The 19228-nt window shown below is 41.0% G+C and overlaps 1 protein-coding gene across 2 annotated transcripts in view; it reads left to right on the top strand.

Moving 5' to 3' along the window:
• Positions 1–19228, top strand: part of TDRD12 (tudor domain containing 12) — an 81503-nt gene that overhangs the window by 23032 nt on the left and 39243 nt on the right. For both annotated transcript variants that reach the window (XM_012448451.3, XM_012448450.2), the window contains 3 exons: positions 12119–12216; positions 12813–12889; positions 18690–18770. In XM_012448451.3, coding sequence (XP_012303874.2) covers positions 12119–12216; positions 12813–12889; positions 18690–18770 — 256 coding nt within the window. The remainder of the gene's footprint in view (positions 1–12118; positions 12217–12812; positions 12890–18689; positions 18771–19228) is intronic.

The following is a 19228-nucleotide window of genomic DNA, read 5'->3' as shown; positions in this document are numbered from 1 at the left end:
AAAGAAAGATACAAAGGATTTTTCTCAGCCACTTTACCTACTGGGGTCCTCCACAGACAGCAACATCCAAACCCTGTCCCCCACCTGGGCCTCACTCAGCCCGGGGCCTGGCCGCTGGAGGCTCCCCACTCACTCGGCCCACCTGTGCTATAGCATTCAGTGGTTCCCGAGCTCTTGTCCCGTGTCCAAGAAGAATGAGGTTATGCTGACAGTTAGAAGGGTGAGGATGGGCAGAAAAGAATTTTACTGAGCAACGGAACAGCTCTCAGTATAATCTCATTCTTCTTGGATGGGTGGTTTCTCTCTCAGTGTGGCTGGGCTGGGGCTTTTTATGGACTCAGAATGGGGAGTGCGTGCTGATTGGTTAGTGAGTATGCAAAAAAGGTTAAAGTAAACACACCACTCAAAGGTGGGTATGACATTGTAGAAAACCAATTAGGAAAGGGTAGGTATATGTGAAATAGGTGAAGGGTAGAGATCAATGAGAGGAAAAAAATGCCAAACAGGAAGACAAGTCCTCAGTCCAGTCAGTGGATTACCTGAGACTTGTAGCTAGGCTTTAAAACTGTTTTCTGCTTGAAGATTGGGTTTCAACAGGGACCCACCCCTGTCTGCCTAGACATTTGGCTGCCTTTTGCCACTATCAATAGCCCAAATTGTAGAAACCTGTCATCTCACTACCTACTTTTTAAAATTGCAGCGTCATGGCCAAGTGCAGTGGCTAATGCCTATAATACCAGCACTTTGGGAGGTCAAGGCTGGCAGATCACTTGAGGCTGGGGATTCAAGACCAGCCTGGCAAATATGGTGAAACCTCATCTCTACTAAAAAAAAATACAAAAATTAGCCGGGTGTGGTAGCATATGCCTGTAGTCCGAGCTACTTGGGAGGCTGAGGCAGGAAAATCGCTTGAATCTGGGAGGTGGAGGTTGCAGTGAGCCAAGATTGTGTCATTACACTCCAACCTGGGTGACAGAGGCTCTGTCTCAAAAAACAAACAATTAATTAAATTAAATTGTAGGGCAGGCACGGTGGCTCATGCCTGTAATCCCAGCACTTTTGGAGGCCAAGGTGGGTGGATCACCTTTGAGACTAGCCTGGCCAACATAGTGAAACCCCATCTCTACTAAAAATACAAAAATTAGCCAGGCGTGGTGGCACGTGCACTGAGCCAGGAGAATTGCTTGAACCTGGGAGGCAGAGGTTGCAGTGAACCAAGATTGTGCCACTGCACTCTAGCCTGGGCGACAGAGGGAGACTCCGGCTCAAAAGTAAATAAATAAAATTGTAGAGCTTTTCTTTCCAAAGTTTTCCATAGGGTATTTATAAAATTTTTATTTCACAGAAATGAAATCCTACTATATATGCCTCTTTGTAATATATTTTACTTAGTATATGGCTGAACTCCTTTCTAGGTCAAATATATTCGGTATAATGTGTTTAAGGACATAGGCTGTGATGTGAGACTGTCAAGGTATCAGGCTGCTTCCTTCTCTGGGACGTGGGGCGTGTCGTCCCCATCCCCCTGGGAGTTGCTGAACTGGGCCATCTGTGTAGTGTGCTTGGCTCAGCGCCTGGCCTATGGCAGCCTCAGCCCATGTGGCCCCTGCCTCAGATTCTGATATGCCTCCTGTAGGGGGTCCAGTTGAGAATTATGGCAGAAGGTAGCCCCTATTGTTGATGGGAGTGTATTCTTTCCTTTTATATTCTTTTTCCATTGGAGGAATAAAAATACCAGGTACTACATCACTGTGTTTAATTATTGTGTGGCTTTCCATTGTGTGATATGTCAAAATTACTTTCAGGAGTCCCAGCTTGCTGGGCAGTAATTGTTTCCTGCTTACCACAATCAGTACTGGAATGAACAGTGCTTATCTTTGAAAAAGAAAAGGTTATGGTGAACAACAACAAAAAGCTAATGTGAGGTGTGACTGAATTGGCATGTAAAAAACAGAATTATTAGGTGTTGCTTTTCCAAGTACGGATTTCCCTTTCCTTTAATTATTGTGAGAAGCTACCTCAACTATGTTTCAGTTAGTTTTTGGTGTTTCTCTTTGAAGTTGCCTAATATTTTTAAGAATCAAAGTATAACACTTTGCTAATACTTGATTTGCTAATACTTGATTAAACAATCCCGTATTACAGAAGGACTACAGTGAAAAATATTTTTTTCCTTTGCAACCTCTTCTTACCCCAGGATGTCCCCTAGAGATAAACCCACTTTTTAATGTTGTTTATTTTGGTAGTTTTCTCCAGATTTAAAAATAATTATGTATATTTTACTATTTTACTTCTTAGCTTTAGACATTGTCTTGATTTCTAGGGCAGATTTGCCCTCATGTCCCTAACTCACATTCATTCATTTATCAGATATTTATGAAGCCCTCACTGTCAGGTGCTGTTCTAGAGATTCACAGGAGGGAAACAAAATCTTTGCTTCCATAGAGTTTATAGCCATCTCCTCAATAAAATTTTTTATTTTACAATAATCACAAACTTACAGAAAAGTTGGAGAGTATTACAAAGAACTTTTTTCCCAAACCATTTGAGAATAAGTTGCTGACTGGCTTCCTCAATACTTGAGTTTTTCCTAGAAAGAAGGACATTCTCAAAAATATCTACAATACAATGATCAGAGCATGAAGATTAACACTGATATATTGTGATCATATAACTCCCAGGCACCATTCAGGTTTTGCTGATTATCCTAATATTCCCTTTTTAGCAAAGAGATGTCATTGAGCATCACTTGCTGCATTTAGAGAACACATTTCTTTACTCATCTTTCCTCTGGAATAGTTCCTGGGTTTCCTTGATTTTTATGACCTGGCGCTTTGGCAAATTATAGACCCGTTATTTTGTAGAATGTGTTCTGGATTTTGGCCATTCTAATAGGGGTGCAGTGGAATATCACTATTTTAATTTGTATTTCTCTAATGACATATGATGTGAGCATCTTTTCATATGCTTATTTGCTGTTGGTATATCTTCTCAGATGAGAGGTCGCTTCAGGATTTGCCTATTTTATTTTATTTATTTATTTTTTGAGGTGGAGTCTTGTTCTTTCACCCAGGCTGGAGTGCAGAGGTGTGATCTCGGCTCATTGCAACCTCTGCCTCCCGGGTTCAAGCCTCTTGCCTCAGCCTCCTGAGTAGCTAGGATGATAGGTGCCTGCCACCACACCTGGCTAATTTTTGTAACTGTAGTAAAGACGGAGTATCACCATGTTGGCCAGGCTGATCTCAAACTCATGAGCTCAAGTGAGTTGTACCCCCTTCTCCTCTTCCCCCACCCCCCAACTAGCTGGAAGGGAGACACAGTGATAGATCATTTTGGAACAGGAGATGGCAGCAAAACCTTCAGGATGGCAAGGCCAACAAGACAGAAGGAGCACAGACTCTGATGACCTGCCTGCATGCTTATGACATGTTAGAGAATTAATCTTCTTTCTTCTTTTAAAAAAAGAGCAAAAGAATTGACTACTTAATAAAAAAAATGATAAAGTATTGTGGAGTTTCTAATACATGAAGGATTAAAATGCGTGACAACAGACCGGGCACTTTGGGAGGCCGAGGCAGGTGGATCACCTGAGGTTAGGAGTTTGAGACCAGCCTGGCCAACATGGTGAAACTCCATCTCTACTAAAAATACAAAAATTAGCTGAGTGTAGTGGCACACACCTGTAGTACCAGCCATTCAGGAGGCTGAGGCAGGAGAATCATTTGAACCCAGGTGGTGGAGGCTGCAGTGAACCAAGATTGCCCTATTGCACTCCAGCCTGGGAAACGAGCAAAACTCCATCTCAAAAATAAATAAATAAATAAAATAAAATGCATGACAACAATTGCACAAAGGTCAGGAGGGAAGAAATGGAAGGAGACTGCTGTAAGTTCTTCATGCTATCCATGAAGTGCCTAATACTGCTTGAAGGTACACTGTGAGAGGTAAAGATGTTTACTCTAAGCCCTAAAGCAATCACTAAACATAAAAAACAAAAAGTTATAGGTGGCCAGGTGTGGTGGCTCGTGCCTGTAATCCCAGCAGTTTGGGAGACTGAGTTTCTGCCTCTGTCTGTTCTGAGTCTCTCTGTCCACGTGTCAGTCTCTCCAGTGTTGGGGCAGCAGTTTGCCCTGTGACCTCACTTGGATGGACCTAGGAAGAGTTCCTGATTTTTCAGTGTGTTCAGCTTTTTACTTGTTAGGATAGAGTGATAACCATCAGGCTTTTTACATGTTCGACTGGGAACTGGAAATTACACTAAGTTTTAAAATGTAAGACTGACAAATATAAGTTTACAGCGTTTACTTCTTGGAGATTCTAATTGCTTTTCTTTTTTTACTTATGTTGTCCATCTTCATTGACTCCTTAAGTTGTTCCAGATTCTCATTTATGGTATTCAACATCTCCTGTGATTTGAATCTTTTAATATCTATTGAGACTCCTATTATGAGCCAGGATATGATCTCTCTTGGAAAATATTCTGTGTGTACCTTAGAAGAATATGTACTTTGCTGTTCTTGGGTAGAAGGTTATAGAAATCTCAACTGGTTGATAGCGTTCAAACCTTCTTTATCTTTATTGATTTTCCATTAACTGTTCTGGCAATTATTGAGAAAGAGGTTTTGAAGTAGCCAACTATAGTTGTTCTGTTTTCTCTTTCTAGTTCTGTCAGTTTTTCCTTCATGTATTTTGAAGGTTTGTTATTTAGGTACATAAAAGCTTAGAATTTTTATGTCCCCATGATAAATTGATTCCTCAGTCATTGTTAAATGGGTCTCTTTATCCCAGATAGTATTTTTGCTCTGAAATCTACCTTAGTATTAATGTAGCTGCTCTAGATTTCTTTTGATTAATATTAGCATAGTATGTTTTTTTAATGCCCTTTTAGTTTTAACCTATTTGTGTCTTTATATTTAAAGGGGAGTTCTTGTAGGGAGCATATAGTTGTGTCCAATCTGTCCATCTCTGTCTTTTAACTGGAGTATTTAAATCATTTATATTTGATGCAATTTGTTTAAAATTTTTTGTCATTTAAAATTTTTGTGAGTACATAGTAGGTATATATATTTATGGGGTACATGAGATGTTTTGATACAGGTATGCAATCTGAAATAAGCACATCATGGAGAATGGGGTACCTATCCTCTCAAGTTTTATCCTTTGTGTTACAAACAATCCAGTTACACCTTTAAGTGATTTAAAAATCTAAAACTAAGTATTGATTTATAGTCACCCTATTGTGCTATAAAATAGTAGATCTTAATTCTTTCTAATTTGATGTAATGTATTGATGTTATTGGCTTTTAATCTAGCATCTTGCTATTTTCTGGTTATCTCGTCTGGTTTTTGTTCCCTTTACCCTATTTTTCTGCTTTCTTTTGGATTAAGTACCTTTTATGTTCCATTTTAACTTGTTTGTTAGCTTATTAACTATAACCTTTGTTATTTTTGTTATTTTTTTTTTTTTGAGACAGAGTCTTGCTCTGTCACCCAGGCTGGAGTGCAGTGGCGCAATCTTGGCTCACTGCACCCTTTGCCTCCTGGGTTCATGTGATTCTCCTGCCTCAGCCTCCCAAGTAGTTGGGACTACAAGCATGTGCCACCATGCCCAGCTAGTTTTTGTATTTTTAGTAGAGATGGGTTTTAACCATGTTGGCCAGGGTGGTCTTGAACTCCCGACCTTAAGTGATCCACTAGCCTCAGCCTCCCAAATTGCTGGGATTACAGGCACGAGCCACCACACCTGGCCACCTATAACATTTTGTTTTTTATGTTTAGTGATTACTTTAGGGCTTAGAGTAAACATCTTTACCTCTCACAGTGTACCTTCAAGCAGTATTAGGCACTTCATGGATAGCATGAAGAACTTACAGCAGTCTCCTTCCATTTCTTCCCTCCTGACCTTTGTGCAATTGTTGTCATGCATTTTATTTTATTTATTTATTTATTTTTGAGATGGAGTTTTGCTCTTGTTTCCCAAGCTGGAGTGCAACAGGGCAATCTTGGTTCACTGCAGCCTCCGCCACCTGGGTTCAAATGATTCTCCTGCCTCAGCCTCCTGAATGGCTGGTACTACAGGTGTGTGCCACTACACTCAGCTAATTTTTGTATTTTTAGTAGAGATGGAGTTTCACCATGTTGGCCAGGCTGGTCTCAAACTCCTAACCTCAGGTGATCCACCTGCCTCGGCCTCCCAAAGTGCCCGGTCTGTTGTCACGCATTTTAATCCTTCATATATTAGAAACTCCATAATACTTTATATCATTTTTTTATTAAGTAGTCAATTCTTTCACTCTTTTTTTAAAAGAAGAAAGAAGATTAATTCTCTAACATGTCATAAGCATGCAGGCAGGTCATCAGAGTCTGTGCTCCTTCTGTCTTGTTGGCCTTGCCATCCTGAAGGTTTTGCTGCCATCTCCTGTTCCAAAATGATCTATCACTGTGTCTCCCTTCCAGCTAGTTGGGGGGTGGGGGAAGAGGAGAAGGGGGTACAGCTCAGAGGTTGCACACGATGCTTCCTCTCTCATTGAAGGTCTGGGAGAAGTTGTCCTTCTTTTGGATTGCCAGGCTCCCACTAAAAATCAGGGGTTCTGTTACCTCAAAGTCAGAGTTAGAAAACTGCCACCATGGGCCAAATCTCACCTGCCACCTATTTTTGTACAACCTCTAAGCTAAAAGTGATTTTTCTATTTTTTAAATAGTTGAAAAAAATTAAAGGAGAAAGAATATTTTGTGACACATTAAAATGATATGAGATTGAAATCTCAGTATTTACACGTACAGTTTTACTGAACATAGCTGGACACATTTGCTTACATATTTTGTACAGCTGCTTTTGCACTGTCACAGCTGAGTTGAGTGGTTGTACCTCAGGCCACCTGTTCCACAAAGCCTGCAGTATTTACCAGCTGGCACTTTGTAGAAGGAGTTTGCGGACGCTGATCTGGAGCTTGGACTGAATGATATTACAGGATAACTAACAGACCTTGTCACATTCCCCAGCACGGTGACCACAGATTTTGTATGTCTCTTTAGACTTTAACTCAATTTTAAAAAAAATTTTTAAGATGAGGATATATGTTTTTATATTTACCTTCATATTTATCATTTCTGGTAGTCTTTATTCTCTTTTTTTTTTTCTTCTTCAGAGACAGGGTCTTGCACTGTTGCCCAAGCTGGAGTGCAGTGGTGTGATCATGGCTCACTGCAGTCTCAAACACCTCAGCCTCCCAAATTGCTGGGACTAGGCACATACCACCATGCCTGGCTAATTTTCAGACTTGTTTTAGAGACAGATTTTCATGATGTTGGTCAGGCTGGTCTCAGACTCCTGACCTCAGGTGATCTGCCTACCTCGGCCTCCCAGAGTGCTGGGATTACAGGTGTGAGCCACTGCGCCCAGCCTTTCTTTAGCTTACTTTGCTTGGATAGAGCACATCCACACCCTAAGGGCCGGGTATGTGGGAGCTGTTTCTCATCAGCTCTTGAACCCTGTTACTCTCATTGCAATGGCAGGGGTGGCCTTTTGGATTGCAGATCACTTTCCTCATTACTTATGACACTGCACATGTTTTCATGTTCCTGTCGGCAATTCGTGTTTTCCTTTGTGAAGTCCCTGTTTACATGTTTTAAAACTTAGGTTTTTCTTATCATAATAAGCTGTGAGACTTTTTATTTTTAATCTTTTTGGAGACAGGGTCTCCCTATGCTGGCCAGGCTGGTCTCAAACTCCTGGCCTCAAGCAGTCCCTCTGCTTCAGTCTTCTGAAGTGCTGGGATTATGGGCACAAGCCACTGTGCCTGGCTGAGTTTTTAAAAATATATTCTAGAGGTGTCATTTGTCATATATTTGTATTATAAATAAATTTCATTCTAGTCTGTGGCTTGTCTTTTCATTTTCTTAATGGTATTTTTCAGAGAGAGAAGTTTTTGATTTTGATAAAGTCTAGCTGATCACTTTTTTTTCTTTTAGGATTTCATGTCCTCTTTTTTTTTTTTTTTGAGATGGAGTCTCACTCTTGTTACCCAGGCTGGAGTGCAATGGCGCGATCTCGGCTCACCGCAACCTCCGCCTCCTGGGTTCAGGCAATTCTCCTGCCTCAGCCTCCTGAGTAGCTGGGATTACAGGCACGCGCCACTGTGCCCAGCTAATTTTTTTGTATTAATAGAGACGGGGTTTCACAATGTTGACCAGGATGGTCTCGATCTCTCGACCTCGTGATCCACCCGCCTCGGCCTCCCAAAGTGCTGGGATTACAGGCTTGAGCCACCGCGCCCGGCCGGATTTCATGTCCTCTTTAAGAAATCTTTGCTTTCTCTATGTTTTCTACTTTTGGCTTTTACATTTAATTCTAGGATCCATTTCGAGTTAGCGATGTGAGGTAAGGGTCAGGATTTGGTTTTGTTTCTTCCGTGTGAATGTTCGGTTGTTCCACTATATATTATTTTGCATTTGTTGAGCTGCATCTTCAAGGTATATTCCTGGAAGTGGGGTTTCTGGTCAAAGAATGGTTTTATCTCTGTTGCCAGGTGCTTTGGGTACTGTATTATCTGGGAGTCTCATGGGAATCTAGGAGGCTGCCTGTTTGCCCACAGCCTCACCAGCAGAGAGTTTCAAGTTTTTGGATTTTTTTCAGTTTGCAGTGAGAAATAGTAACTTAAATGAGTTTCTGTTTACATTTCCTTATTATGAGTGCCACTTATGAGTCTTTAATAAGTCAGATACATTTATTGTGATTTAATATATATTTGGACTTCTTTTTATTATCTCATTTCGTGTTTTTGTTTGTTTGTTTGTTTGTTTGAGACAGAATCTCTCTCTGTCACTGAGGCTGGAGTGCAGTGGCTTACTGCAGTCTCTGCCTTTCCGCTTCAAGTGATTCTTCCATCTCAGCCTCCCAAGTAGCTGGGATTAAAGGCACGCGCCACCACGCCCAGCTAATTTTTGTTTTTTTAGTAGAGATGGGGTTTCACTATGTTGGCCAGGCTGGTCTTGAACTCCTGACCTCAGTGATCCACCTGCCTTGGGCTCCCAAAGTGAGCCACCATGCCTGGACTCATTTTGTGTTTTCTATTGACTGTAGTTTTCCTCTCTAGTTTATTTGTTATTTTCTGCCTCCTCTTGAATTGACCATTTTCTCCCTCTTTCTACTATTTTTTTTTTGAAACAGAGTTTTGCTCTTGTTACCCAGGCTGGAGTGCAATGGCTCAATCTCAGCTCACTGCAACCTCCGCCTCCTGGGTTCAAGCAATTCTTCTGCCTCAGCCTCCCGAGTAGCTGAGACTACAGGCGTGCGCCACCATGCCCAGCTAATTTTTGTATTTTTAGTAGAGACGGGGTTTCACCATGTTGACTAGGATGGTCTCGATCTCTTGACCTCGTGATCCACCCGCCTCGGCCTCCCAAAGTGCTGGGATTAAAGGCGTAAGCCATCGCGCCCGGCCTCCTCTTTCTACTCTTTTATATATCGCATTTCATTTCTCTTAGCCTTAAATTTTATATATACTTAATGCTTTCTAATAAAGTTTCAAGGTAATCATGGTTCTCACATCAAGAATGTCACCTTTTCTTTTATAAACTCCTCTTCCGTTTCTGTTCTATTTTCTAGAATTTTAGTTTAACTTGCTATTTTATAAATACTTTTTTAAGTTCCTTAGAGTGGAATTGCTTGGGTTCGAGTCCCAGATCTGTTCTGTATTAGCTGAATAAACATGGGCAAGTTATTTCACTTCTCTGTGCCTGCTTTCCCTAATCTCAAAAGGGGGAAATAATTGTGCCCATAGAGAAATCACATGGAATACAGTAAAGTACATGCTACTGTCACATAAAATTGAATTATATAAAGTTAATTCATATAAAGCATTTAGAATAGTTCTTGATATATAATAAGTACTAAGTAGATGTTGATTATATAATTAATATTATGGAACTACTGGTTTCTTCTTCTCCTTCCCCAAGTATATACTTTGTAGTTCTTTTAGTAGGGAGCTGTCTTTGTTCACGCTGCTATAAAGGAATACCTGAGACTGAATAATTTAGCAAGAAAAGATTTATTTGGCTAACGGTTGTGCAAGCTGTACAAGAAGCATAGAGCTGGCATATGCTTCCGGTGAGGCCTCAGGAAGCTTCCAATCGTGGCGGAAGGGGAACAGGAGCTGTGTGTCGCCCAACGAAAGAGGAAGAGGGAGAGAGGGGAGGGAGTGCTATATTATCCATCTATTTATTTATTTATATTTTTATTTTTTGAGATGGAGTCCCACTCTGTGACCCAGGCTAGAATGCTGTGGTGCAGTCTCAATTCACTGCAACCTCCACTTCCCAGGTTCAAGTGATTCTCCTGCTTCAGTGTCCCAAGTGGCTGGGACTACAGGGGTGCATCACCATGCCTGGAAAACTTTTGTATTTTCAGTAGAGACAGGGTTTTTTTTTTTTTTTTTTGAGACGGAGTTTCACTCTTGTTACTCAGTCTGGAGTGCAATGGCGCGATCTCGGCTCACCGCAACCTCCGCCTCCTGGGTTCAAGCAATTCTCCTGCCTCAGCCTCCCGAGTAGCTGGGATTACAGGCACGCGCCACCATGCCCAGCTAATTTTTTGTATTTTTAGTAGAGACAGGGTTTCACCACGTTGACCAGGATGGTCTCGATCTCTTGACCTTGTGATCCACCCGCCTCGGCCTCCCAAAGTGCTGGGATTACAGGCGTGAGCCACCGCGCCCGGCCTGAGACAGGGTTTTACCATGTTGAGCAGGCTGGTCTCAAACTCCTGACCTCAAGTGATCCACCTACCTCTGCTTCCCAAAGTGCTGGGATTACAGGTGTGCCACTGCACTTGGCCTGTTTGGTTTCATAAATACTATTTCTTCTTTTATTTCTTGGATATTTTAAATAAGTTTATTTGAAAGTCCTTTTCAGACTGATGTTTTATCTTCATATGGTCAGGTGTGAATATTTCTCTCCCAATCTCCTGTTTTATTTATTTATTTATTTACTGTTTATGATGGCATTGGACTACTTTGTGGACTTAGTGATTTTTGTTTAAGAGCTTGTCTTGTATGGACATTTCTCTCTTGGTGAATTTTAACTACCACCTCCACTCCTAGTTCTAGAGTTTATCTTTTTGGCTGAAAGTTGTACCCTGATAATGTAATTCCAAACCAAAAGACCACATGACATGCAGACTTGGGTTCCAAATTACTTTAAAGAAGGGTTAGGGCAGTTTATAGTATCATTTCACATTTCAGTGACTTCTGTTATTTAATAGGTGAAAGGTGTATCTTGTCATTTCAATTTGTGTTTCTTTTATTAATAGTAGGACACTTTTGTAGAATTGCCTCTCTGTTTCCCTAATAAATGATTGCTGGGTAAAACAACAGCCATTTTATAATGCTCATGGGTTCTGTAATCAGGAATTCAGTACAGGCATGGCAGGAGGGTTTGCCTTTGTTCCACACTGTCCAGGGCTTCGGGAGGGAAACTTGAGGGCTTGCAGTAACTAAGCGGGTGTGTCTGAGGACTCAGGCACGTTCTGGCAGTTGATGCTGACTTTTGGCTGGGACCTCAGCTGGGGCTGTCGTCCACAATACCCTGGCAACCTTTCCATGTGGCGACTTCCCCACAGCATCATGGCTGGGCTTCAGACGTGAGCATCTAAGATGGCAAATCCTGACTATGTCGCCTTTTGGTGATGTTGCTTTAGAAGTCACACAGCACCACTTCCCTGTTGGTTATGAGCCCACCCAGGTGCATGGGAAAGGAACATAGAGCCCACCTCTTGGCGGGAGGCAGGGTCGAGTTGTAAGAAGAGCCTGTGTGTTGGTGCACGTTGCTCTTGTCTTAAGGAAATGTCACCTGACAAGTTGGGAAAATATTGTGTTCAATTATTAGTCGGTTGGTATGGGAATTTTTAGAACATTGTAATTGTTTTTTTACAATAAAGGTTGAAACAAGATTTTAAAATATAATCCCCTCAACTAAGGCTTATTATAAATTCATATTCCATAAAAATTTTACATATTAAGATTTTATAATAGTATTTGCTTTTATTATATTCCTTTTTATCCTATTTTCTATTAATATCACTTTTCCATGTAGCTTTCTTATTACCATTTTTATTTTGCAGACGAAGCTGTAAAATGTAATATGGATTCATTGAGAGATTCACCAAAAAACAAATCTGAAAAGAAACAGCATTGCCTCTCTTTAAAAGATACAAATAAGGTTGTATTTTTAAAATGTTCTTTAAATACAAAGTTCATGTAGTGTTAACTTAAAAATTTTCTCTTTTGAAATCTCTCTGAAACCAAAAGTAAGTTTTCTGTTAAAAAATCCTTGGCCATGTTAGCTTTGTTCATGAAAAAGTATAGTTTGCACGTTTGCTTATTCTGAAAGGAGAAAATAATTCCAACTCTTTCACATCAAGCGCTTCTTACTCGGCCTAGTTTGCTTTCTAAAGAATTGGATATTGATTCTCCTTTTAACGAAGGTGTGAAAATCTGGAATTCCGGGGCATTGTCATAGGGACGTGCAAGTCTAACCTGCCCTCCAGTCCCTTTGACAAGACAGGTGAAAGTCATTGCAGGACATTTTAAATGTCTGGAATGCCAGTGGCCTGCCATTTTGATGTTTAATGAGTGGTTATGGCGCTGGCATAATCACTCAGTTTTCCAGTTTTTTGTCTCTCCATATCTCTGTGTGCATGAAAATTGTCTGGGATGGTTGTTCATGAGAATAACTCCCATGGAATTTTAGTTCCAAAAGAATGTATATATGTTGCTGGCATACACATTCTTTCTGAAACAAAGTTTTTTTTACAGTGTGTTGAATCTTCGGCATACTGGCCAACAAAAAGAGGCATAACCATATACGCTGATCCAGATATACCAGAAGCAAGGTATGATTTGAAAATTCAAGCTGGTGTGGTGGTGCCTGCCTGTAGTCCCAGCTACTAGAGAGGCAGAGCTGGGGGGATCACTTAAGCCCACGAGGTCGAGGCTTCAGTAAGCTATGATTGTACCACCACACTCCAGCCTGGGTGACAGAGTGAGACTCTGTCTCTAAAAAGAAAAAAAAAAAAGAATAAAGAATAAATAATTTGTGTATAATTGACTAGAGACTTAAGGGTGATACTTTTTTTTTTTTTTTTAAAAGAAAGAAAGAGAAAGAATAAAGAAAAAGAATAAAGAATAGGAGGAAAAAGGAAGAAAAAGAGAGAGAGAGAATGGAAGTATTGCTTTCTTGCCCAGGCTAAAATGCAGTTTAGTAATGGGTATTGAAAACCTCTTTTATACCAATAATTATACTTGATGTAAACAGGAAGGAATAAGGGAAGAAAATAACAAACGAGCAGCCAACCAATATTTCATTTAAACCTATGAAGTGCTATGCGATTACTGAGGAGTGATTTACTTCCAATTATGTAGTCACTTATGGAATAGGTGTGAGGTGGTAATGTATGTTTTATGTATTTGAAGTGGAGAGTTCTATAAATGTTTATTAAGTTTACTTGTTCCGGGTCTGAGTTCAAGTCCTGGATGTCCTTGTTAATTTTCTGTCTCATTGATCTATAGAATCATTAGCTCTTCTTGTTACATTGATCCTTTTGCCATTATGTAATGTCCTTCTTTGCCTCTTTTGCTCTTTGTTGCTTTAAAGTCTACTTTATCAGAGGCGAGAATTGCATCTCCTGCTTTTTATTTATTTGTTTATTTTTACTCTCTGATTGGTTGATAAATCTTCCTCCTTCCCTTTGTTTTGAGTCTTTGTGTATCGTTGCATGTGAGATGGGTCTGGATGCAGCACACCAATAGGTTTTGGCTTTTTATCCGATTAAAATATATATAACTTTAATACTGGCATTTGATGCTAGCTGGCTGTTTTGCCCATTAGTTAGTGTAAATTTTTTGTTGTGTTAATGTTCTTTTCTTTTTGATATATTTTTGGAAAGGCTGATATTGGTTGTTCCTTTATATGTATAGTGCTTCTTTCAGAAGCTCTTGTAAAGCAGGCCTGGTGGTGGTGAACTCTCTAAGTACTTGTTTGTTCGCAAAGGATTTAATTTTTCCTTCGATTATAAAGCTTAGTTTGGATGGATAGGAAATTCTGGGTTGAAAGTTCTTTTCTTTAAGGATGTTAAATATTGGTCCCCACTCTTTTCTGGCTTGTAGGGTTTCTGCTGAGAGATCTGCTGTAAGTCTGATAGGTTTCCCTTTATGGGTAACCTGACCTTTCTCTCTGGCTGCCCTTAGTATTTTCTCCTTCATTTCAACCCTAATAAATCTGGCAATTATGTGCCTTGGGGTTGGTCTTCTTGAAGAATATCTTTGTGGTGTTCTCTGTATTACCTGGAGTTGAATATTACCCTGCCTTGCCAGGTTGGGAAAGTTTTCCTGAATGATATCCTGAAGAGTATTTTCCAACTTGGATTCATTCTCTTCATCACATTCAGGTACACCTATCAAACGTAAATTAGGTCTTTTCACATAGTCCCATATTTCCTGGAGACTTTGCTCATTCCTTTTCATCCTTTTTTCTCCAATCTTGTCTTCTCGTTTCATTTCACTGAGCTGGCTCTCGACTTCTGATATCCTTTCTTCTACTTGATCAATTCGACTGTTTAAACTTGTGCATGCTTCGCGAAGTTCTCGTGTTGTGTTTTTCAGCTCCATCAATTCACTTATATTCCTCTCTAAATTGTCCATTCTCGTTAACATTTTGTCAAACCTTTTTTCAAGGTTCTTAGTTTCTTTGCATTGGGTTAGAACAAGTTCTTTTAATTCACAGAAGTTTTTTATCACCCACGTTTTGAAACCTGCTTCTGTTATTGGAACACACTCGTAATCTATTAAGTCTTGTTCCGTTACTGATGAGGAATTGCGATCCCCTGTGGAGGGAGAGGCATTCTGATTTTGAGTATTCTCTACCTTTTTACGCTGATTTCTTCCCTTCATTATGTATTTATCTGTCTGTTGTCTTTGTAATTACCGACTTTCTAACTAGGTCTCTGAGCAGACGTCCAACTTGTTGATTCCCAGTGCCGAAGTCTGAGCAATCCACTGCGCCGGCCAAAACAGCGGTGTTAAGATGGATGGTGCTTTTCTGCCCGGGAATCTCCAGACTCTGCACCAAAAACTGGCGCACTAAGGTGCCAGCTAAACTGCCGCGCCGGCCACAAGAGTCGCTCTGGCGACACGTGGGGCTCCTCTGCTGGGAATCTCCTGAACCGTGAGCAACAAATATTCGTCTGAAAGTGTGGCGTCCTCTCGTTCTCTGTGCTTTCACTGGGAGCTAGGAGCCCGAGCTGCTAGTGATCAGGCATTTTGGATCTCTCTCAAGGGTGATATTGTCTTATACAGTGTTCTGTAAGATTGATTATGGGAAAATGGTCCATTTTCAAAGAGTGGCCCAGGCAATTTTGGTTAAACATCATATATATTAACAGAAAAATGTGACACCTGGTTGATATCAGAGTTGACTGAAAACTGGTAGTGGCCCTGGAGTCTGTCTCCTCTTTGCCTTGTTGGACAGAGCTGTCTCTGTAAGGCAGTTCTGAAGTTTGGCATGGAGTGGTCCTGATGGGCGGGATGGCCTCACATGGCCAGATGGAAGCAGAGGCTGAGTGGTTACCCAGGGTGGAAAGAGAAGAATGGTTTCATGAGTCTCGGAGACTGGGTCTGTACTCTGTCCTCTTCAAGATACATGTCAGTGACGTTAATGACATCGCAGAAAGGATGTCATATTGTATCACTTCGTGAATGATCTAAGAACTCAAAGCAGTAGACTTTCACACTTCGCCTCGTGGACGTTATGCTGTGGTTTGTCGTATGTTTTACTTTTACATACCTCATAAATGCTAGACTCTATTTCACTTTTATTTAAATAGTCAATTATAACCTACAGAGAGTTAACTAACACAAGTGTCTTCTCTTTTTACCTATGTGGTTGCACTGGTGTTTTTTACTTTTTGTGTAGATCTCTATTTCCATCTGGTATCATTTTCCTTCTACCTAAAGCACTTCCCTTAGTATTTCTTGTATTGCAGCTCTGCTGTTGATGAACTCTTTCAGCTTTTTTTTTTTTTAAGTATTCAAGTTCATTTTAAAAAGGATACCTTTGCTAGATGTAGAATTCAAGGTCGACGGGACTTTATTTAAAGATGTTGCCCCTCTGTCTTCTCGCTTGCATTGTTCCCAGCACTGCCTCTACTGTAACCGCTGCCTTTGTTCCTCTGCCATTTCCTCTGACTGCTTCTCAGATTTTCTCTTGATTACTGGTTTGAGCAATTTAATTTTGGTATACCAGCTGGGCACAGTGGCTCTTGCCTATGATCCTAGCACTAGCACTTTGGAAGGCCGAGGTGGGCAGATCACCCGAGGTCAGGAGTTCAAGACCAGCCTGGCCAATATGGTGAAACTCCGTCTCCACTAAAAATAGAAAAAAGTTAGCTGGGCTTGATGGTGGGTGCCTGTAGTCCCAGCTACTTGGGAGACTGAGGCAGGAGAATCACTTCAACCCAGGAGGTAGAGGTTGCAGTGAGCTGAGATCATGCCACTGCACTGCAATCTGAGTGACAGAGCAAGACTCCGTCTCAAAAAAAAAACTTATTGTATACCTTGCTGTCATTGCTATCATATTTCTTATGCTTGGGGTTCATTAATGCTCTTCATTTGTATCTTTCCTACATCAAATAGTCATTATGTCTACAAATATTTTTTCTGCACCAATCTCTTTTTCCTCTCCTTTTAGAGATTCTCATAAAACAAATGTCAGATATTTTGATATTGTCCCAAAAGTCCCTGAGGCTCTATTCATTTTTTCAGCCTTTCAGTCTTGCTGTTCTTTAGATTAATGATTCTACTGATCTGTCTGTATGTTCATTCTCTTCTATCATCTGCCTTCTGCTATTGAGCCCATCCAGTGAGTATTTTATTTTATATATATATATATATTTTTTTTTTTTTTTTGAGACAGGGTCTTGCTCTGTGACCAAGGCTCTCAAGTGCAGTGGAACAATCCTAGCTCACTTCAGCCTTGAATTCCTGGGCTTAAGGGATCCTCCTACCACGGCCTCCCAAGTAGCTGGGACTACAGGCATACGCTACCACAACCGGCTAACATTTAAATTTTTTGTAGAGGTGGGTGTCGCACTATGTTGCTCCTACTGGTCTCCAACTCCTGAGACCAAGTTATCCTCCCACCTCGGCCTCCCAAAATGTTAAGATTACAGGTGTGAGCCATGGTGCCTGGCCTGTATTTCTTATTACTAAAATTCTCCCTTTTTTTTTTTTTTCAAAAGTGTGTATTTCTTTGCTGAGAACTTGTGTGTTTCCACTCAGGAGTGCTGGCCTTTTCTTCTTGTAGAGTGAATGTCCAGTGATCGCCACCCTGAGCTACTGGGGTTGGCGCCTGCTGATTGTCATCTCTCTCAGCAGTCAGTCTGGTTTTCCTGGCCCATGTGTGCTGAGTAGCTTTGGACTCACGCTGAATATTTTAAATGTTATGTTGCGAGACTCTGGTTTCTGTTAACATTCTCTAACGAGTGTTGGTTGTGTCGTCTTAGCAGGAGGTTGGTATCTCCCTGAGGTCGGGCCCTCATACTCTGCCTCGCAGTCTCTGGGTGGCGGTGGCCGTGTGAGCGCAGGCTTTGGGGCAGCCAGTGGCTTGTGTTGTGTCATGAACCAGCTTGCTGTCTTTCTTTTCAGAATTTCCCTTACAGTTACCAGTTTCTAGGGGCTCCTTCCCCCTGTTCCTCTGGCCAGATGGTTTCTCTTAGAGGCATTGCTGTGCAGTAACGTGGGATTGGGCCACCTTGAGAATAAAACAAATAAGGGAGAAAATAGATAGAGATTTCCTCACGCAGTCTTTGGACCACAGCTCCCGTCTCTGAGTTCCTCTGGATTTAGGTGTGGGTCTTCTCTCAGGGTTACAGGTCACCACACTGCTGTTGCTGTTGCTGGGTGCAGCTCTAAGATCAGAGCTGGCTTTGGGGCGGGGCGAGGAAGGAAAAGAAAATCGATGGGAATTCCCAACACTCTCTGGTTTAAAGGGCGCCTCTTCCTACTTCTCTGGCTTGAAAGAGGAGGTCTCTCTTGGATTCTGCCGTCCGCATCTGCCACAAAGTCACCCTGAGGTCAACACAGAAAGACGTGGGGAGGAAAAAACAAGAAAGTCCTGGTGATTCTGTTTTTCAAGTGTTTGACTTCTCTCCGCTGCTGTTGGGGCCTCATCCAGAATCTCTAGATGTGATCAGCAGGAGGAGGAGGCTGTGGTGGGCCTGCTCCATCCTGGCCAGGATCGGCACCAGAAGTGTCAGAAGTGAAGCTTAAAGGACTAAGCTCTCCTTCTCACAGAAATGTGCTTATGTAGATAAACCGATTCCTCAGTGGTGCTTCTTAAATTTTTAATCCAGAAAATAAAGATATTTTCAGCATTGGGGTAAATGGGTTCATAAATTTTCATATTTTAAGAGACAGGGTCTTGTTCTTGTTGCCCAGGCTGGAGTGCAGTGGTGCAATCACAGCTCACTGCAGTGTCCCAACTCTTGAGCTTAAGCGATCCTCCCACCTTGACCTCCCTAGTTGCTAGGACTATAGGCACATACCACCATGCCTGGCATTTTTTATTTTTGTAGAGATAGGGACTCATTACGTTACCCAGGCTGCTGTTGTCAAATTTTAATTAATTATTTTTTCTAGTGATTTAAGTCAGAAGCCAAATGAGAAACCTCTTAGATCAGCTGAGAAGAAAGAATATGATGAGAAGATTGGCTGTGTGAAGTAAGAATTTTTTCCTTGGCCTGAATTGTGTATTGAAATAATTATAATAAAATTATAAACGAGAAATCTACATATTTTATTATTAATTTCAAACCTACATTCCTATCAAAAAATAAATGTACAATGCAGCTTCTGTAGGGTTTGACATTAGTTTTTTCTTTTCCATCCCACTTGGGCACATTTTTCTGTTAAAAGCTTTCTTCCAGTGTAAGTAGTCATTTTCTACCTCACTTTCTGGATTAACTTAGTGAAGCGAACCATGTCACAAATCGAATTAGATACAGTTGATCTTTTGGGGCCGTTGATGTTCTGTGGGTTGGTCTTTGCTTTCTTTCCAGTTCTCTGAGGCAGCACTGCCAGAGAAACTGTGAGCAGTTTGCCTTTATTTTATACTTGTGTAATCTACAAAATATTTACATACCAATTTTTGTTTTGAGACAAGGTCTTCCTCTGTCATC

This window comes from Aotus nancymaae, unplaced genomic scaffold, assembly GCF_030222135.1.
Source record: "Aotus nancymaae isolate 86718 unplaced genomic scaffold, 86718_ANA_hifiasm-v0.15.2.pri h1tg000028l, whole genome shotgun sequence".
Lineage (NCBI taxonomy): Eukaryota > Metazoa > Chordata > Mammalia > Primates > Aotidae > Aotus > Aotus nancymaae.
This window is presented reverse-complemented; position numbering and strand designations above follow the sequence as displayed.